Source organism: Alosa alosa, chromosome 14 (assembly GCF_017589495.1).
Source record: "Alosa alosa isolate M-15738 ecotype Scorff River chromosome 14, AALO_Geno_1.1, whole genome shotgun sequence".
Lineage (NCBI taxonomy): Eukaryota > Metazoa > Chordata > Actinopteri > Clupeiformes > Clupeidae > Alosa > Alosa alosa.
Window position 1 is genome coordinate 13,369,181 of NC_063202.1, and position 27,500 is coordinate 13,396,680.

Here is a 27,500-nt window from a genome sequence, read left to right on the forward strand (position 1 = left end):
TGAAAGGGTCTATAACTGGGCTATCAGTGAAATGGAGGAGTAGGGGGAGTAGGAGTAGGAGGGATAATTTTGCGAGTGCCGCGGCGTGTGACGTATGGATAAGGAGGCCGGCTTAAATACCCTGGCGGCGGAAGACAGGTGAGTTAATTGCTGTCAATCATCCCTAAGGGCTCCTCCCGAACTTTGTTTAGAAAACATAATTTGTTTGTGTAGTAGGAAATTTCTTATAAGTAAGTATATATACTCTTTTGATCCCGTGAGGGAAATTAGATCTCTGCATTTATCCCAATCCGTGAATTAGTGAAACAAACTCAGCACACAGTGAACACACAGTGAGGTGAAGCACACACTATTCCCGGTGCAGTGAGCTGCCTGCAACAACAGCGGTGCTCGGGAAGCAGTGAGGTGTTAGGTGCCTTGCTCAAGGGCTTCAGCCGTGCCTACTGGTCGGGGTTCGAACCGGCAACCCTCCGGTTACAAGTCCGAAGTGCTAACCAGTAGGCCACGGCTGCCCCCAATTTTGTTATTTACCATTGTGTGTTGATTGATAGTAGTTGTTTGTTTGTGTAGTAGTGGTTTACAATTATGTGTTTATTGATAGTAGTTGTTTACCGATGGGTGTTGATTGACAGGTAGAGGCTCCCTAGGATCTCGAGAAACTCTCCCTCCAGACGCTTGTCTCGTAGTTGCCGTGCCAACGCCACACAATGTTCGTAGTAAATGATGCTCTGACCATAGAGCATCTGATTAGCATAGTGACGACTCAGGACTTTAGCAACCACCATCTGACCTATGGACACACACACACACACATAGACACAGGTTGCTGTTTGTTGAGATCTGCTAATTTCTACTAATAATGACACCTGACTCCCTGTTTGTATGTGTGTGTGTGTGTGTGTGTGTGTGTGTGTGTGTGGGTGTGAAATTGCTGTTATATGGAAAAATAGCTATTTAGGCAAACTTTAAGGGCTTATAGCTTTTGAATAAGACAACTTACCATTTTGTGGCTGACACTTCTCTAAGTTTAGAAGTTGCATATACGTGCTCTGCATTCAAAATCACTTGAGAACATGCATTTTTCCAATTGGCAAAAAAAAATTAAAAATCCCGGTTGTTTCTATCAATCAGTCATTAGTGGTGGGCAGGACGGTGATTCCGATGTGAGGTCATATCATAGTATAAGCATCTATAGTATACAGTATATAGTATACGTATCTATAGTATACAGTATATAGTATAAGTATCTAAACACACACACACACACACACACACACACACACACACACACACACACACACACACACACACACTCACTTCTGAAGTGAATAGAGTCTGGTGGCTAATGACGGGGAATCCTTTCCAAAACATGCATTGCGACGGGCGCTAACTTTGCTATCATTGGTCCAGTTTAACCAATCATATTGATCAGAGTTTCCTAACGTTACTTCTTACTTCGCCTAAACTTTGCAAACTGAAAAAAATTCTGAGACCATTAAGACTTTTTGAACAGATATGGAATGTCATGATATGGAAACTAACTTGTGCATATGGAATATATCATCTTATGCATATGGAATGTACCATCTCATGCACATGGAATATACCATCTCATGCACATGGAATATACCATCTCATATGGAATATACCATCTTATGCATATGGAATATACCATCTCATGCACATGGAATATACCATCTCATATAGAATACACCATCTCATGCATATGGGAAATATACCATCTCATGCATATGGGAAATACCATCTCATGCATATGAAATATACCATCTCATATGGAATATACCATCTCATGCATATGGGATATACCATCTCATATGGAATATACCATCTCATGCATATGGGAAATACCATCCCATGCATATATAATATACCATCTCATGCATATGGAATATATCATCTCATGCATATACATTGGCCGTTTTTTGACAAACAGAGAACACGTTCTTGTACCAGTTCCATTCAGAATTCTGTGAACCCGGGTGCTATCTAGTGAACTAGCTGCAGTTTCACAATATTTGAAGGGCATCAAGGATGCGTCATCAACAATAGGTGTTGCATTCATTAACAAAAGTTAATTAGATGGAGGAGGATGGGGCAGTGTCCCGTAAAAACGGCAGAAATTAGCAACGTCTGCAGTGTAGTGCTAGTTGACTAGTTTATTTACTCATGGCAACAGTTGATATGGTGACTAGTTTGTTTAGCCATGGCAACAGTTGATATGCTGATTACTAGTTTGTTTACTCGTGGCAACAGTTGATATGGAGGGAAAACTCATGCCGTTAGCCTTCTCCTCTCTGAACGGTAGAATGACCGGTTTACTTAACCGGTTCGAAATGCTCCGAACTACGAACGGTTCAAATGTTGGTTCACAAACTGGAACGGAACGCTCGCGAACTAGAACGGAACGCTCACGAACTGGAACGGAATGGAACCGTCTCTCTGTAGGTGGAAAGGGCTAAGAGATGTAGTGCTGCATTGATGCACAGATCAGTCATGTCATTGTGTGTGTGTGTGTGGTTGTGTGTGTGTGTGTGTGTGTGTGCGTGCGTGCGTGCGTGCATGTGTGTGCGTGAGTGCGTGTGTATGTGTAAACTCACTATGTATGTTCTTGGCGTGGATGGCAATCAGCAGAGCCGTCTCATTGGCTAGTCGAGCTTTATGGCCCTGCCCACTGCTGCTGTAGCTCCTCCCCATCCACAGCAGTGATTGGACGTGCTCCTGGTCTGCCCCGCCTCCTAGCTGCTGGAAGAGGCGGAGCGATCTCCTTAGGAAGCCCTCGGCGACGCCCACTGCACCTGTGCCCAGCGCTAAGCAACCCAGGTTGCTAAGGGCAACAGCCTGGTTGGGGGTGTGGCCACTGTCTTGTGCAAGCCTCAGAGCCATGACCAGATGGGCTCCTGCCTGCGAGGCGTTGCCTAGGCGACGCAAACTCAGCGCCAGCAGCGTGTGCACGACACCTTGGGGGGAGGGGCTATCGGAACCCTGCAGTGACATCAGCAGGGGAGTAAGCTCCGCCTTCGCTCGCTCAGCACTGCCCACTAGAACCAGCAGCCAACCATGGAGAGCCCGGGCTTCAAACTCCTCCTCCTCTCCAAGACAAGACCCCGCCTCCACGGCCTTCTCTGCACTTAGCACCGCCTCCGGCAGAGCCCCATGATGAAGGTACACCCACCTACACACACACACACACTATAACTATTTCAGAAGATATATGGCCTATTTGGCCTTTTGAACCTTGTGTGTTGTGTGTGTGTGTGTGTGTGTGCCTGTGTGTGTGTGTGTGCATGTGTGCATATATGTGTATGTGTGTGTGTGCATGTGTGTGTGTATCGCGTGTGTGTGTGTGTGTGTGTATGTGTGTGTGTGTTTTGTGTGTGTGTGTGTGTGTGTGTGTGTGTGTGTGTGTATGCGTGTGTGTGTGCGTGTGTGTGCATATATGTGTGTGTGTGTGTATGCGTCTGTGTGTGTGTGTGTGTGCATATATGAGTATGTGTGTGTGTATGTGTGTGTGTATGTGTGCATAAATGTGTGTGTGTGTATGTGTGTGTGTGTACTCACGCTAGGCTGATACACAGCTGTCTCTGTTCCTGCAGTTGTCCCTCCTGAGTGGCGATGGTCAGGGCTTGTTTCAGGTACACCAGCGCCTGTGTGGGGATGGAGGCGTGTGTGTGTGTGTGTGCGTGTGCGTGTGTGTGTGTGTGTGGACACCGCTGGCATGCAGGCGTTCTGAGCTGCGCAGGTGCAGATGCAGGCGCATGAGGGCGTGGCCTAATCCACGTGAGGGGGTGGAGTCCAAACTGAGGGCTGCGAGCGCCAAGTGGGGCTGATACCTGCAGGAAGATCCCAAAAGATCAGGATTGAGTGAGTGTGTGTGTTTGTGTGTGTGAGCTTTAGTGTGTGTGTGTGCGTGTGTGTATGTTTGTGTGTGTGTGAGTTTTAGTGTGTGTGTGTGTGTGTGTTTGTGTGTGTGTGTGTGAGCTTTAGTGTGTGTGTGCATGCTCGTTGGACCCTATACCTACGAGCCTACTTCAGTCCATCAGCCTGACCATCACACCAGCTATCACACATGTGATCAATGCTTCGCTAACCTTTGGCACGTTTCCAACAGCGTTCAAAACGGCCTGGGTGACACCGTTACTTAACTCATTGAGTGCCAAAAACGTAATATTATGTGTTTAGCTTTTTTTTTTAATTACGAAACTAGACACTCTAACACACCTTATATGTGATTTTGGGAACTCTGTGATGAATGGAAATGAAATATATGACGATCGAAAACTCATGAAAACGCACAATCTGGACATTTTATCTGGACATTTAATCTTAAAACTCTGCTTTTGATGGTTGCCGCTTTGGGTTGAATCAGTGACACATGCACGTCAGGTCAAAACCAGGCCATTTTCGTGGGTTTATCACTAGGGGGCAGTCTCGCCAGGTCTCGCTAGGTCACTTCGCGGAAACTTTACAGGCAACACTTCATATTTCATCAAAGACGCTACATCTCCATTTCTAGAAATAAAACAGGGATTTTGATGAAAACTAGCCACTGTTTAGCTTGGGATTTCTTAGGAACAGAGGCATATAGAAATAAACGGTTTGTACCCACTGAGAGCTTAAAGTCTCACCTTTCAAACAAGCCATAGTATGTGTCCATAGCTATAACATAGAATATGCTGTGGCTCTACAAAAATCGTCAACAATGATCAAGATTGCTGGCACTCTGGGCCAAAGCTTCCTAAAACAACGCGGCATTCAATGAGTTAAGAAAACTTCTCTCAACCCTGCTCAAGTCGAGAACTACAATCCTATCTCACTCCTACATTTCCTATCCAACGGTATCAAATGAGCAAACAGGTCTCTGAATTCCTTTCACAGAACAACCTTCTTGGTCCAAATCAATCTGGGTTCAAGAGCGGCCACTCAACCGAAACGGCTCTGCTGTCCAGAAGCCAGGGAGTCATCAGTACTCATTCTGCTTGACAATCGGCTGCCTTTGACACGGTTAATCACCGCATCCTTCTCTCCATACTCTGTAACATGGGAATATCCGGTTCTGCTCTCTCCTGGTTTGAATCCTACCTCACAGGACGCTCGTTTAATGTGTCATGGTTTGGACAGCTGTCCACACCTCACTATCTCACCACAGGAGTCCCCCAGGGCTCAGTGCTGGGCCCCCTTCTCTTTGCTATCTACACCACCTCTTTGGGACATATTATCCGTTCGCACGGCTTCTCATACCACTGCTATGCAGACGATACACAGCTCTATCTGTCCTTTCCACCTGATGACCCCTTGGTCTTGGCACAGATCTCTGATTGCCTTTCAGACATATCTACATGGATGAAGGCACACCACCTCCAGCTAAACCTTTAAAAAAACAATCTGCTGGTCCTCCCAGCTAAACCTACTAAACATCATGACATCAACATCAAAATTGACTCCCTGTCTGTTGCACCTACTGTACCAGGGCTGCAATTTAGGAGTTGTGCTCAACAACCAACTAACCTTCTCCGATCATGTTACCTCGGTCGCCCGGTCGTGCCGTTTCGCACTCTACAACATACGGAAAATCAGGACTTACTTGACTCAAGATGCTACCCAACTCCTGGTTCAGGCAATAGTCATCTCACGACTTGACTACTGCAACGCCCTCCTGACAGGTCTCCCAGCCTGCACAGTGAGACCCCTTCAGATGATCCAGAACGCGGCGGCATGCCTGGTCTACAACCAACCCAAAAGGGCTCATGTTAACCCGCTACTCATCCAGCTACACTGGCTACCTATGGCTGCCCGCATCAAATTCAAGTCTCTAACGCTTTCCTTACAAAGTAGTCTCTGGTTCTGCTCATACAGGCATATGCTACCTCCAGACCGTTGCACTCCTCAGACAAACAACGTCTAGCTCTACCAATGGTATGCATCTTCAAAAAACTCCTGAAGACCCAGCTCTTTAGAGAATATCTCCTCTTGTAGCACTACTTACAACTAGCCTTGCTAATAGAATTGTTTTAAAAAGCTTTAAACTGTTTACCATCTTGTAAGTCGCTATGGCTAAAAAGGTGTCAGCCAAATGTAATGTAATGTATTTGTGTGTGTGTGTGTGTATGTGTGTGTGTGTGTGTGTGTGTGTGTATATATGTGTATGTGTGTGTGTGCACACACACACACACACACACACACACACACACACACACACACACACACACACACACACACACACACACACACACACACACACACACACACACACACACACACACACACACACACACACACACACACACACACACACACACCCACACACACACACACACACACACACACACACACACACACACACACACACACACACACACACACACACACACACACACACACACACACACACACACACACACACACACACACACACACACACACACACACACACACACACACACACACACACACACACACACACACACACACACACACACACACACACACACACACACACACACACACACACACACACACACACACACACACACACACACACACACACACACACACACACACACACACACACACACACACACACACACACACACACACACACACACACACACACACACACACACACACACACACACACACACACACACACACACACACACACACACACACACACACACACACACACACACACACACACACACACACACACACACACACACACACACACACACACACACACACACACACACACACACACACACACACACACACACACACACACACACACACACACACACACACACACACACACACACACACACACACACACACACACACACACACACACACACACACACACACACACACACACACACACACACACACACACACACACACACACACACACACACACACACACACACACACACACACACACACACACACACACACACACACACACACACACACACACACACACACACACACACACACACACACACACACACACACACACACACACACACACACACACACACACACACACACACACACACACACACACACACACACACACACACACACACACACACACACACACACACACACACACACACACACACACACACACACACACACACACACACACACACACACACACACACACACACACACACACACACACACACACACACACTCACGCTCACACACACACACACACACACACACACACACACACACACACACACACACACACACACACACACACACACACACACACACACACACACACACACACACACACACACACACACACACACACACACACACACACACACACACACACACACACACACACACACACACACACACACACACACACACACACACACACACACACTGCGCTGCAGCTGTAGGCCCTTGGCGGCGCCGCCGCCTGGCCTCCGCCTCCTCCAGCTGTGTGGGTGTGTCCAGCAGACTCAGCAGGTCTTCACACGACTCCTCCTCCCATTCCGATAACTCCTCCCACAAGGGCGCGTCGTCCTCCAGGGGCTCTGCCTCCCTGAACGTCTCGTCCATGCAGAAGGACATACACTCACCCGCGCCGGACACACTCCCCACAGAACGCCCGAGGGATCTCTGGGAGGCAGCGAGGGAGGGGCGGGGCCAAGTCCAAGAATGGCGCGGTGGGGGTGTGTCTACAGTCTGCTGCATGGAGTTGGCCTGAGGGTCTGAGAAGCAGAAAAAGAGTGTGTGTGTGTGTGTGAGTGTGTGTGTGTGTGTGTGAGTGTGTGTGTGTGTGTGTGTGTGTGTGTTTTGAGTGTGTGTGTGTGTGTGTGTGTGTGTGTGTGTATGTGTGTGTTTAAGTGAACTTTGTAAACTCATACAGCAGGCCTAATTGTAGACAGAATGTCCAATCAATGTACATTAAGCAAACCTCCCAACAGCTACAACCCATGCACTCTAGCATACAGGCGCTAGCACCCATGGGCATTAGCATACAGGCACTAGCACCCATGGACATTAGCATACAGGTGCTAGCATCCATGGGCATTAGCATACAGGCACTAGCATCCATGGGCATTGGCATACAGGTGCTAGAATCCATGGGCAGGGCATTAGCATACAGGCCCTAGCATCCAAGGGCATTAACATACAGGCCCTAGCATCCATGGGCATTAGCAGAAAGGCTAACTTTAATGCATGTGGTCACTGGTTACTGTATACAAACACGCACACACACACGCACATACCTGGTTTAGGAGTACTTTTGATGTATGTGAAGTCAGATTCATCCAGTTTGTCTGCATTGAAAAAACACTATTAGTGTCTGTGTGTGTGTGTGTGTGTGTCTGTGTGTCAGCATGCTGGCTGTTTGAATATGTGCTTACAGCATGTGCATTCTCATGTGTGGCGCAGATAAGTGGACCTGTCGGGCTATGCATGCTGTACAAGTCTACAGTTCTACATAAAGTGCCTATCGTAATGCTATGCTATCATAATGCTATGCTGTACTGCATAAAGTGCCTATCATAATGCTATGCTAATATAATGCTATTCTGTACTGCATAAAGGGCCTAGCATAATGCTATGCTATTATAATGCCTATCATAATAGCGCACCTTCTAAAAATAGCCAACAGGTCGCCTGCAGATCATGCTCTAAAAACACGCTCCATTGTGAAGTTTTCAATGGATATTTAAAGGACAATTCCGGTGTGATTTTCAAAGTGTGTTGAAACATGATGCAGTGCTTAACATTATGTCTCAAAGCTCATCTCGGCTTGTCCACTGCACTCAGAAATCACGCCAGTTAGCCCGATGCTACCAACAGTTTTTGATAGGGGCCTCAGGCATCGGCCTAGTCATGCAAATAAATCACTGTTTTACACCATTTATGAGGCTCAAAGTAGCTCCATACTTCATTGGTAGACTTCCGAGGGCCTTGACATTTAAAACGAGACATTGAGTACTTTGAAAAAGCACTGGTAGTTTATTTACAAGGCGATTTGTACAGACAGTTTACCTTAAGGAATTTTACTGTTTGTATGCATCTTGAATTTAGTCCACGACAAATCGAAAGTTTAATGAAAATGAACAGGTATGATAAGGGTTCAGATTCCAAAAATAATTCCGTGGAAATGCATGGATTCCAGTTGCTTCCATGCTATCATAATGCTATGCTAATATAACGCTATGCTGTACTGCATTAAGGGCCTATCATAATGCTATGCTATCATAATGCTATGCTGTACTGCATAAAGTGCCTATCATAATGCTATGCTGTACTGCATAAAGTGCCTATCATAATGCTATGCTATTATAATGCTATGCTGTACTACATAAAGTGCCTATCATAATGCTTTACCATCATAATGCTATGCTGTACTGTATAAAGTGCCTATCATAATGCTACGCTAATATAATGCTATGCTGTACTGTATAAAGTGTCTATCATAATGCTACGCTAATATAATGCTATGCTGTACTGTATAAAGTACCTATCATAATGCTATGCTGTACTGCATTTTATCTTTGAAATTAATGATTAAAGGATTTTACTTGTATATTGAGCCATATACTAGTGTAACCTACACCACTGCCATGTATGAACTGTAATGCAAACTTACTTAGAACTAGAACTGTAACTGTAACTACTTAGAAATGGTAACCAACTTTATAAGAATTAGACCTGAGTTCATGATGCATCCTGTGTGTAGATTGAATTCAAAATTATGCTATCATGTCTGCGTTTTGTTTCTTTTCTTATGTTATTTTATTTCCATTGTATCCAACACTCTGTAAAACATCTTGGAGTTGACTCGACTCCATTGTATCCAACACTCTGTAACACATTTGGGACTTGACTTGACTCCATTGTATCCAACACTCTGTAACCTGACTGGGTTTGTGGGGGGAGGCGCCTTTCATAGAATTATTATTTTCTTTTATTTTTTTCCAATCTTGTGTTCTTAGTACTGAGGTCATTTATGGTAGTTTATCGAACCTCCACCTTTTATTCTGAAATCAATATTTGTCTGATATAAACTTTTCACTTTTCACTATACTATAACCTTAATCTCTGCTGTTCACTATACTATAATCTTAATCTCTGCTGTTCACTATACTATAATTTTAATCCCTGCTGTTCACTATACCATAATCTCTGCTGTTCTGATTCCCATGTATATAGGACATGGGTATTTCTGTGTTTAGAAGCTAGTGTTTTGGTGATTCTACAGATTGTCACGGTGAAACCAAGGCTTGCACCAACTTTATAACCTCAAGTTATAACCTCAACTTTACAACCTCAACCCTCAAGAGGTGCCTACAACCTTTAATAAATACTTATGAAATTGTATCTTAGCTTTTGACATGCAGTTTATAATTGTAGCTTAATTGTAGCTTTTGGCATGGCGTTTATAATTGTAGCTTTTGGCATGGCGTTTATAATTGTAGCTTTTGGTATGCCGTTTATAATTGTAGCTTTTGACATACCGTTTATGACTAAAATATACAAATAACTGATGTCTAACAAATTCGGGTGTTACCTGCAGAGGGCAGTACAGTATGAATGTTTTATAAAATGAAAAGATTTTAGTGAAAGTAAGTAGTGTGTGTGTGTGTGTGTGTGTGTGTGTGTGTACTGTATGTGTGTGTCTGTGTGTGTGTCTGTGTGTGTGTGTGTGTGTGTGTGTGTGTGTTACCCATTCTGTAGACAGTGCTGATATCTGAGGCACAGAGCTGTTTCAGGAGGTGTGTGTGAGAGTGTGTGAGAGAGGGCTCGAGCTGATAGAGGTCTTCTCTCTCCTCCACAGTCATAAACTGCAGCTCTGGACTCCTGTAGAAACATACACGCACAGACACACACACACACACATACACACACGTGACAGAATTGCCTTGGGTCAACCACACACATACGTGACAGAAATGGCACAGTCTTCAAACATCACTTCGTGTGTGTGTGGGGGAGGGGGGTTGTATATGTCTGTATGTCTATGTGTATGTATGTTTGGGGGGTATATGGGGGGCTCAAATGACTCGGACAACTCCATAAGAAAACAAAAGGGAGGAGGCATAACATTACAAATGAATGATTATTTATGGAGTTTATTTCCTCAAAAAAACCCTGATGGTCAAAAGATGTGCGGAGTCACGTGGGATCACCCGAGCAAGATGGTCGCATAGTTGGAGCTCTCCCGTGAACCCATCAAAGTTATCCGAAATTCGCTAGTAAAGTGTGTGCAGTCGACATACTTGGTTTTATAAGTTGATATTAATAGCCTACAGTTTAAGTGTCTGACGGTTTGTCGTCGTCGAGAAGAAATACTGAAAAAAAGCACTGTCGAGCTAGAAAATACTGCAAAAAAGGAGCACTGAAAATGTTAGCTATGCAAGCTGACTACCAATGCAGGAGCTAGCAAAGGAGATATGATGCCAATGCTGGGCTACGAACAGATCTGGATAGTGTTTTGCTCAGGCTGGATGAAGCTGAAAATCAAATCTCTCAGCTAGAGGATGACAACCATGAGCTCTGCCAAAAAGCAGATAAAACGGCTATGAAGTGCGAGGAACTACATCGGGCTGTTGAGGACGCTGCCAATAGAGACAGGCGACAAAACCTGCGGCTTATTGGTCTGAAAGAAAAGCTAGAGAATGGTAAACCGTCAGAATGTGTGAAGACTGATGGGCTTGAGCTTGATGGGTCGCAGTTGCAAAGAGTGCACCGTGCTCCGGCACCTGTGCCCTCCCAGACCAATAATAATTTGATTTCTCAGTTTTCTGGAACGAGAGAGTGTTGACAGCTGCAAAGAAGTAAGGAACAAGGAGGAGATCGTATGGAACGGATGCAAGCTGTCATTATTATGACCACCGCGCAGCAAAGCAGGCGGTCATATAGGTTTAGTCAGATTTTTTCTTTTCTTTTTTTTTCTTTTTCAAATGTCCAAATTTCCATCAAGGATTCCCGACACTGAAAGACCGGGGTAGACGAAACTTGGTGGGCATGTAACCCCATATGGATAGCATGGAACCATCGTTTTCGTTTTGATCTGTAGCCCCCCCCTGGACTGCACCCCCCGAAAGGAGGGTAGGGCAGACACAGTTTTCTGTGAATATCTCGAGAACCGTGAGGTTTAGGAGGACCATTTTTTTTTGTATGTTGATCTCAAGGGGCCATGTCAACCCATTCCATAACCACACATTTCATGTATAGCGCCACCTAGTTAAACACAAAAAAGTAAAAATGAGGTGTTGTAATCGCAGGTATCTGTGACCTAACATAGTCAAAACTGCACAAAATTGGAAGTGTAGGATCATTATGACACCCTCTGAATGCACGCCAAGTTTCGTGGAATTCCGTTCATGGGGGGCCACACAATAAATTAATTTATGTTACTATACACCAACTGGCCTGTAGGTGGTCGGAGACAGTTTTCTGTGAATATCTCGAGAACCGTAGGGCCTAGGAGGTCCACCTTTTTTGTATGTTGGTCTTAAGGGGCATGTCAACCCATCCCATTACCACTTATTTCATGTATAGCGCCACCTAGTTAAAAATTAAAAAGCCAAAAATTAGGTGTTTTTATCACAATATCTCTGGCTGACATGGTCAAAACTGCACGAAATTGAAAGTGTAGGATCATTATGACACCCTCCGAATGCATGCCAAATTTTGTGAACTTTTCGTTCATGGGGCCTTACAATAAAATAATTTATGTGTACATTTAGTGACCGTACACCAACAAGGATTCCCGGACACTGAAAGACCGGGTACACGAAACTTGGTGGGCATGTAACCCCACATGGATAGCATGGAACCATCGTTTTCGCTTTTGATCTGTAGCCCCCGCTGTACTGGACCCCGAAAGGAGGGTAGGGCAGACACAGTTTTCTGTGAATATCTTGAGAACCGTGGGGCCTAGGATGACCAATTTCTTCCGTTATGTTTGCCTCCAGGGTCATGTTAACCCATTCCATGTGCACACATGTGCATAAACAGATACACACACACACACATACATTCACAGTAATCATATATTATGACACATACTCACACAGTAGACATATGTACGCATGCATGCACATGCACAAACACACATACGCAAACAAACACACAAGCACGCATTACACACACACACACACACACACATAAACATAAACGTGTACACGACACATGCACACAATTCAAGAATTTCTTAGAATTATGAACAGGCAAGATGGGGGTGGGGTTGTATAAAATGAATTTTACATGTGAAATCTATGAACTAATCATGTTTTGGTACTTGTTGTCTAGCAGATACCAGTGAGAATTGAGTGTGGATAATGCAATTTAGTGAGACAGTTAGAATCATGTAGGCCTTTCAGCGTGATTTATTTTTGTGGAAAAAATGTGTTGGACTGGGCGGCGGTCATATTTTGTACCGCTCTGCGGTACATCTAGTTCCCAGATATGACAAGAGAGACGGCGGAGAAGAGGAGAAAGTTTAAAGATGTGCGGAATCGTCTACATGATCTTGACGTGCGTTTCATCCTAGCGTATCCAGCGGACCTTTACATGGCAGGGGAAAAGAATGAAGTTCGACAATGACAGAGAGGCTATAGACTTTCTTAATAGAGAGTCGAAGGTGCAAGGATCGCCGAACAAGACGACAGAGCAGGAGCCTGCAGTTGAATAGCCTAATTTACATGTAACTATAGGCCTACTTGGCTACCATTGAATCAACTAAGTTTTGGATCCGAGGGTGAACAGCTGAAATGGGGGCAATAACGTAAGGATATTTCTTATCATGCCCCTTTTATGATTTTTATTATTTTTATAATTGTTATTTTCTTTATTATCCGCTTGTTTTTTGCCCTTCGGTTAAAGAACAATCTGCTGCTTTCAAAGGCAGAGTAGCCTAGCCTAGGAAAAGCCTGACGTCAACATGCAGCCAATGCATGGCCTATGGCGCCTCCTTTTGAATATTTTCTTTCGTCCATGTAGCCTATAAACCACATTGTTTAAAAATAAGATAACTTTGCCAATATATGTAGCTTGGGCTAGATTCTGTGTAGAGATTGAGGAAATTATTTTTATGTTTGCTTTGGACTGTTTAGAAAAGATGCTTTGACGGGTTTGATGGTGGGGTTTCTGATGATGATGACCACTTCATCATCATGGGCCGTTTTTGTGGGTGGGTATGTGATTGTTTTCCATGTTCCCTGTTCTAAAAGGGTTTTGAGTGTCGTTTATTGTGTGTTAACTTTTTTGATTGGCAGCTGGGCAGCACCCTCTCTTTTTCGTTTCATTTTACCCTCATTTTCTGTTGATCATTTATATAGGCCTAGGCCGACATGTGGTGAGAATTTTTCCATTTCTTAAGTCATGAGTAACTGTGAGAATAGTGTCCTGGAACGTGAATGGACTACAAAATCCCATTAAGAGAAAGAAATGTTTATCTTACCTTAAGTCTCAACAAGTTCACATTGCTTTTAAACAGGAGACCCATGTGACTGAGTCGGAGGCAGTTAAATTAAAAAGAGACTGGGTTGGCCAAATTTATCATTGCTCATATTCCAGTAACAAACATGGAGTAGCTATTTTAGTGCATAAGAATCTGAATTTTCTCTTTATAAAAGAGCAAAAAGATGAAGAAGGAAGAGTTATATACGTAGAAGCTAAGATTAATGGAGTAAAAGTTAATTTATGTAACATCTATGCTCCAAATGTGGAAGACCCAGGTTTCTTCCATAACATAAACAAAATAGCAGAAAAGGTGGATGGATAAAAGGTGGATATACAGTCATAGCTGGGGATTTTAACCAAGTACTAGATGGAGCCTTAGATAAAACCACTTTTTCCAATCACATTCCAAAAGATAGAATGGCCATTGAGTTGTTGATAGAGGATATAGGCCTGACAGATATTTGGAGACTTGTCAACACAAAAGATAGAGAATACACATTTTACTCTCACAAACCTAAATCTCACTCCATAGATAGATTACTTCTTGATCAGTAATGATCTGGTTAACAGTGTTTCTGACTGCTCGATAGGCCCTATAGCACTGACTGATCATGCGACAGTGCATCTAGGATTAGTAATGGGGACAGATGGCAATAAAGGAAGTAGGTGAAGAATGAATGTTTCTCTGCTTCAAGACCCATTATTCAATAGTCAAATTGAAGAAGAACTTGATCATTTCTTCTTGGTGAATATGGGTACAACAGATAGAGTTGGAACAGTTTGGGAAGCCTCCAAAGCTTATATCAGGGGAAAGATTATAGCACATTCCAGTAAGAAAAAAAGAGAGCAAATGCGACAATTAAAAGAGCTACAATCACAACTTAAGGACTCTGAGAATTTATTGGCTCAGAAACATAGTGATCTCCTACTGAAGCAAGTATGTGACTTGACATTTAAATTGAATGAAATCTACAATAGAAAGGCAGAGTATGCCCTATTTAGACTTAAAAATAATTACTATGAGAGTGGGGAAAAATCTGGAAAATTATTAGCCAGACAGATACGGCAAAAAGAGGCTAGTTACGTTATACCAGTAATTAAAAATAACAAACAACCAGTTATATTAAAAAGTGTTTGAGGTTTCTAAACCAGTTATATAAATCTGGAAGGAAGGAGCTAATACAATACTTTTTTCTCTAAGATTCAACTGCCAGAAATGTCAGAGGATCAGAGGATGTTATTAGATCGCCCTATATCAGTAGATGAAGTCAAAAGTGCAATTTCATCAATGAGGATTGGGAAATCACCTGGTTTGGATGGTTTTCCATCAGAATATTATAAGAAGTATATTGACAAACTGGCTCCCATCTTAACAGAAGTGTATAGAGAATCCTTTTCAGTGGGTAACCTACCAGATACGTTTAATGAAGCGTTGATATCTTTAATTCTCAAGAAAGATAAAGATCCTATGGATCCAGGGAGCTTTAGACCTGTTAGTCTTATTAATGTAGACTGCAAAATCCTGACAAAAGTTCTTGCTACTAGGCTAGAAAATGTTTTGCCACATTTAGCACATCCTGGTCAGGTAGGCTTTATAAAAGGCAGATCATCTTCAGATAACGTTAGACGTTTACTTCACCTCATGCAGATTAATCATAATAAAAATACGCCTATAGCCGCCATATCTATGGACGCCCAAAAGGCATTCGATAGAGTGGAATGGAGCTTCTTGCATTACATTCTCCATAAATTTGGATGTGGAGACAGTTTTGTCAAATGGGTGAATGTAATATATTCTGACCCAAGGGCAGCAGTAATGACAAATGGCATGATATCACCCTTCTTTAAGTTAACATGTGGGACAAAACAAGGAGATCCTCTCAGTCCACTGCTATTTACAATGTTTCTAGAACCCTTGGCCGCTGCCATTAGGGCTGAGAGCAGTATTAAAGGGGTTTTACATGGGGAGGAGGAACACAAAATGTTCCTTTATGCGGATGACATTTTATTGATTATTGAGGATCCTCTAATATCAATCCCTAACATACTAGCCACAATAGAAGCTTTCTCAAAACTGTCAGGCTATAAAATAAACTGGCAAAAATCTGAATGCATGCCAATATCAAAAGGATGCAATCAATCTATACTAACCAACTTTTAGTTTAAATGGGTCAATACTGGAATGAAGTACTTGGGTATTAAGTTGTGTCCAGCCTTGGAAAACATAATTGCTATGAATATGTCACCTTTAATTAAGAAAATTAAGTTGAATTTGGAGAAATGGCGGCTGATTAATTTGACTATGGGGGAAAATTAGTATCATAAAAATGGTGGTGGCTCCACAATTTAATTACATCTCTATAATGATACCAGTAACAATTTCTGATGGAATATTTAAGCAATATAATATAAGTTAATTACAGAGTTCTTATGGAATGGAAAACGGCCTAGAATTAGACTAAAGAAACTACTATCTTCACGAGATTGTGGTGGATTAGCACTTCCTAATGTGGAACTGTACAGCATAGCTTTTGAGATGAATAAACTGGCAAGACATTGGGGAACCTACTTATCTGGTCCTGGGTGGATTCAGATGGAGGAGGTGCTTGCATGCCCATATAGTGTTGTTGAACTATTATCACAGGAAAATACAGAAAACCAGACAATGGGAAGAAACTTAATTCTGCGGCATTCACAATGGGCATGGGCAAAAGCACACAAGATATTGGGTGTCTCACAATACAAACAAAGCTATTCCTCAATATGGAATAATCCCTCAGTTTGTATTGCAAAAAAGGCTTTTACTTGGCAATCATGGCTGGCGAAAGGCGTACGAGTAATTAAAGATCTGTACAGGGAGCAATTATTTATGTCATTTGAGGACCTTAAAGAGCAATTCCACTTAACAGATAGAGGGGATTTTTGGAAGTATTTGCAGCTGAGAAGTAGTGTGGGGTCTGTGTTTGGATTGAGAAGAAAGGAGGACAAAGAAAATGTGATACAGGGTTTCCTTAATTCTCCACATATTCTACACTCAGCTTCAGTATTCTATAAGAAGATGTCAAGTATTGAGACCAAGATGTGTGAAGGCTTAAGAACTATATGGCAGAACAATTTTGGTCAGGACATAGATGAGGACTCATGGCAAGATGTTATTTAAAATGTAGGAAGGGCTACAAGAGATGCTAGGAATAAACTCATCCACTATAAAATTGTTCATAGATATTATTTTACTCCTAATAAATAATTTAAAAATGGGGTTAACCAAGGACAATAAATGCTGGAAGGGTAACAGGGAAGTGGGTACATTTCTCCATGCTCTGTGGGATTGTCCCTTAATGAAGCCTTTTTGGAAGGCAGGGCTCCAAAAGTTTGAAAACGGGCTCAGACAACCCCTGCCAGAATCCCCACAACTATGCTTGTTGGGGGATACATCTCAAATGCTACCTAACCTTGCCAGAAGCTGGTGTAATGGTGACAGGTTTCATGGTAGCAGCTAGAATTATTCTGCGTAAGTGGAAGAGCCCACACCAGAGGTTGCAGAATGGCTCAAACTTATGACAGAGACAGCCGCTTTTGAACTGATGATTGGGAGGGTGCAGAATAATCCAAGCAGAAATAGCCAAGCATGGCTGTATTTTGATTACAGCATTGGTACAAAAGATACTAGGAAATGTAATGAATAAGTGTATATGTGCAGGGGCGGTTCTAGGGGCGGGGCCACAGGGGCCCGGGCCCCATCTGAAATCTCATTGGCCCCTGACTGGCCCCTGTACCGTCAATCATCAATAATCTAAGTGTCAAACTTGTTGAGAACGACGATCAGAGATGGAATTCCATTCCCAAACAACTGGTGGCAGTAATGCACCTATGAAGCTTGAAAGCTAAAGCACACAGTGAACTGTAAAAGAAAGAATACATTTGGCTAACCAGAAATTTCTCTGCTAATGTGAAGAAACGATACATTTGGCTCACGGAAGTATCAGCTAATGTGAAGAACCGATACATTTGGCTAACGAAAGTATCAGCTAGAATTCTAACGCGAAGAACCGATGGCAGCGTTTCATCCTCCACAGAAGTTTCTTGGTGAGTCACAAATCTCTATGTTGGTTATCATCATGTGAAAGGGACGTTTATTTGTTGCTGTCACAATATGTTAAGTTTGTCAATTAAATTACGAAGCAGCAGCAAGCTTGCAGTGAACTGTTAACTGACTTAGTCAGTGAACTGTTAACATTAACTTAACGTTAGGTTACTTGAGTTGAGGTTTGATTGTTTGTTAGCATGCTGATTTTAAATAGTGTTATATGAAATGCAGAGAAATGGACATCCTGTTTGTTTGGGGTCTGAAATTAATAATATTACATGTGCTAGTGCGCCTTACCAAATGTAAGTAACGTTCGATTTTTTTTGCTTGAGGAAAACGTTTGGCAGCTGCTAACATGAACATGAGAATACCAGAGGTGGAAAAAGTATGAAAATATTGTACTCAAGTAAAAGTACCAATACCTTGATGAAATATTATTCAAGTACAAGTTAAAATACCGATCTGAAAATGTACTCAAGTAAAAGTAAAAAGTAGTTCATTTAAAATGTACTTTAAGTAAAAGTTACTTAGTTACTTTTTTTTTTTTTTTTTTGGGGTACCAGAAGAACTAGTTTTACCAGAGACTTTCTAATGAGGAGATACAGCACTCAAAAAAATCCTCCATAGTAATGCATGGGGTTAGTTTGTAACGCATGATTGTCTACACATATCACAACCCTTCCACGGCAAAAAACGCCGACATGTGAACACATTGAGCCAATCATGTGGTGTGTTGTAAAATACATTGAGCCAATCAAGTGGTGTGCTGTGAAGACATGATAAGACACACGATAAGTGCCCAAAAAGTGTTGCAATATGGCCGCCGAGTGGAGGTACTTGCCTGATAAGGACGTTGAGAAATGGAGATCTATGTGAAAAATCACCGGAGTTCTCCTTTAAGTTTGAGCAGTAGTTGATTTTCAAAGTTAGTTGCACTCATCCTTGGGTCGCTTTGCAGTGAACAGTAATCCAGCACAACAGGCTTCTGCAAAATTCCAGAATTGAATTGAAACTGGCTCTTAAATTCCAATTCAATTCTTGAATTTCTCTTGCATTTCAATTGAGGTAGCAAACAGGAAGCAGAATTGCAATTCGAATTGTGCACAACCCTGCAGCACAACTGAAAAGCCCCTCACAGGCAGCTGAGGCAGGCAGGCCAATGTTGAGTTGCAGAGAGTTTTTTTTATATTTGGAAACGAGCAGAAGGTTCAGCAGATTAAAGGGCGTCGAACTGGTGGGGGGGGGAAGTGGGAAGTATAGGGCCCCAATGGAGGAGAGGGCCCTTGAAAAGTGGAATACAGGGGGCACAACATTTTCACCAGGCATTAGTAATAACTCAGGTTATCCACACATAAAAAATCCAAACAACTCCATAAGTAGAGTCATGTGTAATGAAGTGGAATAACACAGGGAAAAAGTATTGAACACGCTAAGAAAAAGCACTAAGGCAAGGAAAGGGAAGGAACGAGCTGGAATCTGTAAGTAGTTAGAGAGTAGTTATCCTTTCTATCTGTGCAAATTAATATAAGCTTGGTTAGTAGCCTACATATTGATGGGCTATAAAAAGGTTTTTCATTACCAAGGTGTCACACAAGAAACATTTCATGATGGATAAAAGCAAAAGCTCTCCCAAGACCTTTGCAACCTTATTGTTGCAAAACATATCAATGAAACTGGTTACAGATGCATTTCAAAACATCAGAATCTTCCAGTAAGCAGCATGGGAGCCATTATCTGGAAGTGGAAGAAACATCACTGCATCATCAACCGGCCATGCACAGGATCTCCTCGTAATATTTCTGACCAGGGAGTCAGAAGGATAGTCAATTCCAAGAGCCAAGGACCACTCGGAGAAAGCTCCAGAAAGACTTGAAGGCAGCTAATTCAATTAAATAGTTCTGGAAGTAACTAAAGATCAGGATTCACAAGAGGGACCCCTGGAATGTGTTTAGAACAATGGGCCAAAATCAGACCTGATACTGCGACCAATAAGTTTTGTCATACAGGAAATGTCTTGAAGCTGTCTTTACAAACAAAGGCTTTTCCACAAAGTATTGAAGAAATTTTAGTAGGCACGTTCAATACTTTTTTCCTGTGTCATTCCACTTTAATACACAAAACTCTTGTTTGGATTTTTTATATGTGTGTTAATATAATGTGTGGTGAAAATTTCGAATAGACTCACTGGAAGTTTAGGCTAATTACTGGGGAAAAGAAAAACCTCCAATACTTATTTCCACCATATATTTATTTTACCTGAATATTTTAACTTCCAAATTAAATGTCAAAATGAATGTCAGACGAAATGTAAAGTTTGACTGACTGGATTTTGTATACAAAACAGTGAAAACTGTGTAAGGTCACTCTCACTCTCCCTTGCTAAAGAGCTAAATGGTTTAGTCCGCCTGCTATCGATTCATAAGGTAGTCTATCTTTTGTTTATTTAGTTGAGCATGTAGTGAAATCTAATTGTCATCTCCTTTACTCTGCTAGTAGTGGACCCTCAAACTGCTAATTGTTTTGCTTTCTTATCTCTGCTGGTGCAATGTCTTTCTCGATGAAAGCCAAGTCAGGTTACTAAAAACAAAGGCCAAAACAGGGAAAAGAGAGACATCAAAATGAGGGGAAACAACTGCTAATAAACTTCTTTCCAAAGAAAGGTGAACACAAACGTCAAAACACGAAATCCCATGGTGTTTACTTAAATATCTCCACAATCATTAGTGCTAAAACGAACTGAGACAACCGATTGGAATAGCGGAAAATAGGTAAAATCGGTTAGGCTAATCTGATGCATTTCGTGATCCAGTCTCCATCACTTTCATAAAGACTGCATGGCGCCAGCTTGATTCATGTCCTGGTGTAGGCTACATGCTGATCATTATCACTAGGCTAGTGGTTTAGGGCGCGATTTTTTTCTTTCCCTTTCTGTTTTCGTTAGTCTTAACTTTTTTTTTTACTCAAGTAACGGATGGGATTTTTGATGTAGCGAAGTACAATACTTCACTCAAAATGTAATCAAGTAAAATTTAAAATACCGATTTTATAAACTACTTAAAAAATACAAAATACACAGAAAAACTACTCAATACAGTAACGTGAGTAAATGTATTTCGTTACTTTCCACCTCTGGAGAATACATGCCTAATAGCTAACGCTACGTTTTTGTAGTTAATGTGAGCTATCATTGCAAAGTTATTAACCACTATTCTGAGTTTATTTGATTCATGGGCTTCGCATGAATTCTGTCTCAAAGTGTTAGGACAAGGAGAGTTTCATTGAGATAAATTGGTTAAATTTTCTACTCTATTCACTCAAGCTTTATATGATTTAAAAAAAAATAATAACTGGTTTTACAGTTGCCAGACAACATGCTGAATACAAGCATGGATTTTGTGAAACACGCATTTGTGTTTCACCTACAGACTGGGATGGCGTAGGAGCTGGTGACTTCAACCCACAGTCTTCAGAACCACCAGTCACTAAGCATAGCTGCTCCTAATAGTATGATGCTATTTCCTATTGCCACTACAGTGAGCATATTTTGTCATTCATTTTAGAAACGCCAGGTTGACAGTGGGTTATTAAAGTTAATAACAATTAAGTTACTCAAACTTGTTTCATTTTCATCTCTCCAGACATTTCCCATTCTAGAGCAGATGGTTCTGTGCAACCTCTCCTAAACTGGTATTCCGCAAGATGCAGCACAGAAATAGGAAGAGGCCACTCAATGACTTCTGAAACAAAGACTTCAAATGGTAGGAATATTCCATCTTTAGTGTTTTGCTACCCCTTCCGTAATTTTAAACTTTCAAATGACCCATCGTCAGTCTTCAAATCAGAATCAGGCTTTTCTAACTGGAAGCAAGACGTCGGCTTCAAAGACCATTCCAAATAAGTTGTTGAAAAAATTGTGTAAATATGATGTAGTTGTTGCTCACATGCTGTGTATGTGTGTGTGTGTGTGTTTGTTTTAATGTACGCAAACTGGCAGTGAAAGTGGTTATCAACAAAAGGGGAAACAGTTAAAGTAAAACTTGTTTAATTGAACGAAAAATGTGTGTATGATGATGTATGATTTCTGTTTAAAATATCAATGTATTTCCACTGAAGTGTCTATTATATTTTAGTTTTATATTGTGTTTTCAATGCACATTATAAATAAATGGGAAAATTGTTAAGAATTGTATTGGCTTTTTTATTTTTTAGCATTTAGCATTCAAGTATTTGAACAAGGTAAGACTGGTGAAATGTATGCACCTTACTGCTGTGGTGTAGTCTAGTTAGCTGTAGTGGGTATACTGTGATCAACCCCAAATATTAATACCTATCCTTGTCTGTTTTAAGTGGGTATACTGAAATGGTGATGCTTTTTAAGTGGGTATACCAGAGACTTTCTAATGAGACACAGCACTCAAAACATCCTCCATAGAAATGCATGGGGTTATTTTGTATGGCCGTTGTCTACACATATCCCACCCCTTCCTCGGCAAAACGTCAACATGTGAATAGATTGAGCCAATCATGTGGTGTGATGTGAATACATTGAGCCAATCATATGGTGTGTTGTGAAGACATCATGCCAATCATGTGTTGTGAACTCGCCGCTGGAGCAAGATTGGTGTCGTGAAGCCTTGCGCACGGACATTTCTGCCGAATAGGATGCCCGATGAGTGCCCAAAAAGCGTTGCAATATGGCTGTTGAGTGGAGGGACTTGCCTAAAAGGACTTTGGGTATACTGCGTATAGTCCTGCATATCACATAGACAACGTGCCTCTGCATTACTGAACAAGGGATTTTCTGTGTATGGATGTTGACCTGTTCTTGGCCCCTCAGTGTATGATGTGGCCCCTTTATGGCCCCTGTCTCAGAAAAATCCTAGAACCGCCACTGTATATGTGTGTTATAAGTGTATAATTGGGTGTGTAATGAGGAAAGGGGTGCTGTGAGGGTGAATGTGAGCTGCCTTTAAGTTGTTGTTTTTTTGTTTTTTTTGTTCTATGTTTGTTTTTGTTTTGTCTTTCCCTCAGGTATGGGATGTTTTGTTGTATGCCTGTGATTTAATGTTTGTGAAATTGTAAAAATTAAAACTTTAATGACAAAAAAAAAATGTGCATGGGGGGGTGCAATACCGATCGCCAGTACTCCGAGAGGCTAGAAAACGGGGGTATATTTCATCAGCAGTAGCTACAGCAGTGGTTCTTAAACGTTTTGTCTGGCGACCCCCTAAAAGACATGGGCAAAGTTTCGCGACATCCTTCTCTCAAAATGTTGCGAGAAAATGTCTTCTCTCATAGGTAGGCTATGTCAACACCAAAGTCATTATGTCAATGGTAGCATTTGACTAAAAACCTTTAGGTCCTTAATAGATAGATAGATAGATAGACTTTATTGATCCCTAGGGGAAATTGAAGGTCACAGTAGCATACAGACAACACACACACACATTCAATAACAGCAGAAAAAGTAATTAAAAGTATATAATATAAAAAAACACAACTAAGCAATAAGGACTGTAGAAGAAAAAGAATATACTAAATATGCAAAATACAAATTATACTAAATAAAACTTAATCAAAATCAATTCTAAAAAACAGTATCCACATAGTGGGTGAATAATCAATCAGGTGCTCTTGCAATGACTGAAGCAGGGACTGAGCCTGTGGTTCTCAGTGCATAAGGTAAGGTAAGGTGCTCTGTCTGAATGAGTGTCATGGTGATGGTGCAAATGAGTAAGTCAAACAGTGCAAGAATAAATCTATATATCTATATATAAATAACTATATTAAGAAAGGTATGTGGCATGGAGGGAGGGGTTGTGCATATGTGCTAATACAGCACGCAAACAGTGAGGCAGAAGACAAATGTAAAGTGACTAGTGGACAGACAGTTCAAGACATTGGAGGTGGTGAAGAGGCAGACAGACTATGCTTCCCTTAAGTGATGCATTAAACAGTTCAATGGCCCTAGGGATGAATGACTTCCTCAGTCTTTCTGTTGTGCAAGGCAGTGAGCGAAGTCTCCAGTTGATCAGGCTCTTCTGCTTAACAATTGTGCTGTGGAGTGGATGACACTCATTGTCCAAGATGTTGATCAGTTTGTTCAGGGTCCTTTTGTCAGATATTGAAGTGATGCACTCCAGTTCAGCTCCCACTACAGAGCCAGCTTTCCTTACCAGCCTGTCAAGTCGCCCTGCATCCTTCTTCTTTGTGCTTCCACCCCAACATACCACTGCATAGAAGAGGACGCTGGCAACAACAGACTGGTAGAACATCCTGAGGAGCTTGCTGCACACATTGAAGGAGCGCAGCCTCCTCAGGAAGTACAGCCTGCTCTGCCCTTTCTTGTAGAGTCGCCAGTGTTGGCTGACCAGTCCAGTTTATTGTCCAGGTGGAGACCCAGGTACTTGTAGGTGCTTACCACCTCGACATTGACCCCATCAATGGAGACTGGTAGCAGAGTGGGCTTAGATCTGCGGAAATCCACCACCATCGCCTTGGTCTTTGAAGTGTTGAGTTGGAGATGATTGAGTTTGCACCATTGCACAAAGTTCTCCTATACTCCACCCGTTCCTGATACACCCCACAATTGCAGTGTCGTCAGAAAACTTCTGCATGTGGCATGACTCAGTGTTGTAGCGGAAGTCAGATGTGTACAAGGTGAACAGGACTGGAGAGAGCACAGTTCCCTGTGGCGCTCCGGTGCTGCTGATCACAGTGTCAGAGAGACAGTTCTTCAGTCTGACGAACTGTGGTCGCTCCGTCAGGTAATCTGTGATCCAGGTTGCCAGGTGAGCGTCCACACCCATCTGCAAGAGCTTGTCTCCCAGTCTGAGGGGATGGATGGTGTTAAAAGCACTTGAGAAATCAAAGAACATGATTCTCACAGCACTTTTCCCCTTGTCCAGGTGAGAATGTGTCCTGTGTAGAAGATAAGTGATGGCATCGCCCATGCCCACTTTCTCCTGGTATGAATCCAGACTGCAAATCATTTTGCGACCCCTCCAATATTTTTGGCGACCCCCAGTTTAAGAACCACTGGCCTACAGGACGTGTCTAGCATTGGCAATCTTCCACTACCTACCTAGCATTAGCAATCTTCCACTAGCTACCTAGCATTAGCAATCTTCTACTAGCTACCTAGCATTAGCAATCTTCCACTAGCTAGCTAGCATAAGTATATACTCTTTTGATCCCATGAGGGAAATTTGGTCTCTGCATTTATCCCAATCCGTGAATTAGTGAAACACACTCAGCACACAGTGAAGTGAAGCAAACACTAATCCTGACACAGCTACAGCGGCGCTCGGGGAGCAGTGAGGGGTTAGGTGCTTTGCTCAAGGGCACTTCAGCCGTTCCTACTGGTTGGGGTTCGAACCGGCAACCCTCCGGTTACAAGTCTGAAGCCCTAACCAGTAGACCACGGCTGCCCCTTATTAGCATTAATAACGCATTAGAGTCAGTGGTTTTGCACGGGGATCTGTATCGGCTACTCTCCTCCACTTTAAGCTTGTCACCTTGTATGCATTTTAAAGTTTTGAATATACACCTCCATAGCATAATTAAGTCCCTTTTGATTGCTTCTGGAGGAAATCAAATCCTTTATCAGCCAAAAGGTCCTCAAAGCCTGCTTTGATATACTGTCAACTGCCATTTTCCATAATGTATTTCTAATCAAGTATGGTTTGTTTGTCCGAGTTTCACACAGTAACAATGGGAGGTGGGGCTTAGCGACAGGTCAATTAGCAAATCATAAAGCTAGCGACCCCCCCCCTCCCCACCAGTGGCCAATAACGGCACATGTATGTTTTTAACTTGTTTGAAGTTGCGGTCTGTGAACAATTTGGCCGTAACAGTGTGTGTGTGTGTGTGTGTGTGTCTTACGTGGGTTTTAGGTCTCCTGGTTTCACATGCTTCTTGTGGACGAATCCCATAAGGCCGCTGGTTAGGCTCCGCCCTACGAAGAGGTCTAGCCCCTGAAGCAGGAAGCCCTCCACTGCTAGCTCCTCCCCCTCATGCAGCAGCAGCTCATCAGCGTCCGCCGGCTCGTAGTCCACCGCCGCTACGCACATGCCCGTCGCTATGGAAACGCCAAAACCATCATTAGTCCACCGCCACCATGCACGTGCCCGTCGCTATGGAAACGTCAAAACCATCATTAGTCCACCACCGCCACGCACGTGCCCGTCGCTATGGAAACGCCTAAACCATCATTAGTCCACCGCCGCAATGGGCATACTGTAGTAGGCTACTCAAACATGTCCTAAAACAACCCTTAACGTTCGTTTTCAAAACTATGCAACTCACCGAGTGGTTAGCCTAACTTCAGCACTTAGAACTACTCCGAGTCTCTCGCCCTCTCTTGGAGCCAGGCATAGTGAGCTGGCCCTCGGAAGAAAAACCACTGGCTTATAGCTTAGTTCAGTAGCCCATCATATAGCTTACACCTTAGTTTAGTAGCACATCATATAGCTTACACCTTAGTTCAGTAGCCCATCATATAGCTTATAGCTTAGTTCAGTAGCACATCATATAGCTTACACCTTAGTTCAGTAGCCCATCATATAGCTTATAGCTTAGTTCAGTAGCACATCATATAGCTTACACCTTAGTTCAGTAGCCCATCATATAGCTTATAGCTTAGTTCAGTAGCACATCATATAGCTTACACCTTAGTTCAGTAGCCCATCATATAGCTTATAGCTTAGTTCAGTAGCACATCATATAGCTTACACCTTAGTTCAGTAGCCCATCATATAGCTTATAGCTTAGTTCAGTAGCACATCATATAGCTTACACCTTAGTTCAGTAGCCCATCATATAGCTTATAGCTTAGTTCAGTAGCACATCATTATAGCTTAGTTCAGTAGCACATCATATAGCTTATAGCTTAGTTCAGTAGCCTATTGTATAGGTTATAGTTTAGTTCAGTAGCCCATCATATAGA

General features: G+C 42.4%; 1 protein-coding gene across 1 annotated transcript in view; it reads right to left on the reverse strand.

Annotated features, from left to right (window-relative positions):
* sh3tc2 (SH3 domain and tetratricopeptide repeats 2) overlaps window positions 1-27,500 on the reverse strand; it is a 47,650-nt gene that overhangs the window by 7,550 nt on the left and 12,600 nt on the right. The window contains exons 9-15 of the mRNA XM_048263699.1: window positions 26,438-26,633; window positions 10,724-10,857; window positions 8,271-8,321; window positions 7,459-7,748; window positions 3,580-3,851; window positions 2,619-3,193; window positions 613-790 (exon numbers count right to left, since the gene is read on the reverse strand). Coding sequence (XP_048119656.1) covers window positions 613-790; window positions 2,619-3,193; window positions 3,580-3,851; window positions 7,459-7,748; window positions 8,271-8,321; window positions 10,724-10,857; window positions 26,438-26,633 — 1,696 coding nt within the window. The remainder of the gene's footprint in view (window positions 1-612; window positions 791-2,618; window positions 3,194-3,579; window positions 3,852-7,458; window positions 7,749-8,270; window positions 8,322-10,723; window positions 10,858-26,437; window positions 26,634-27,500) is intronic.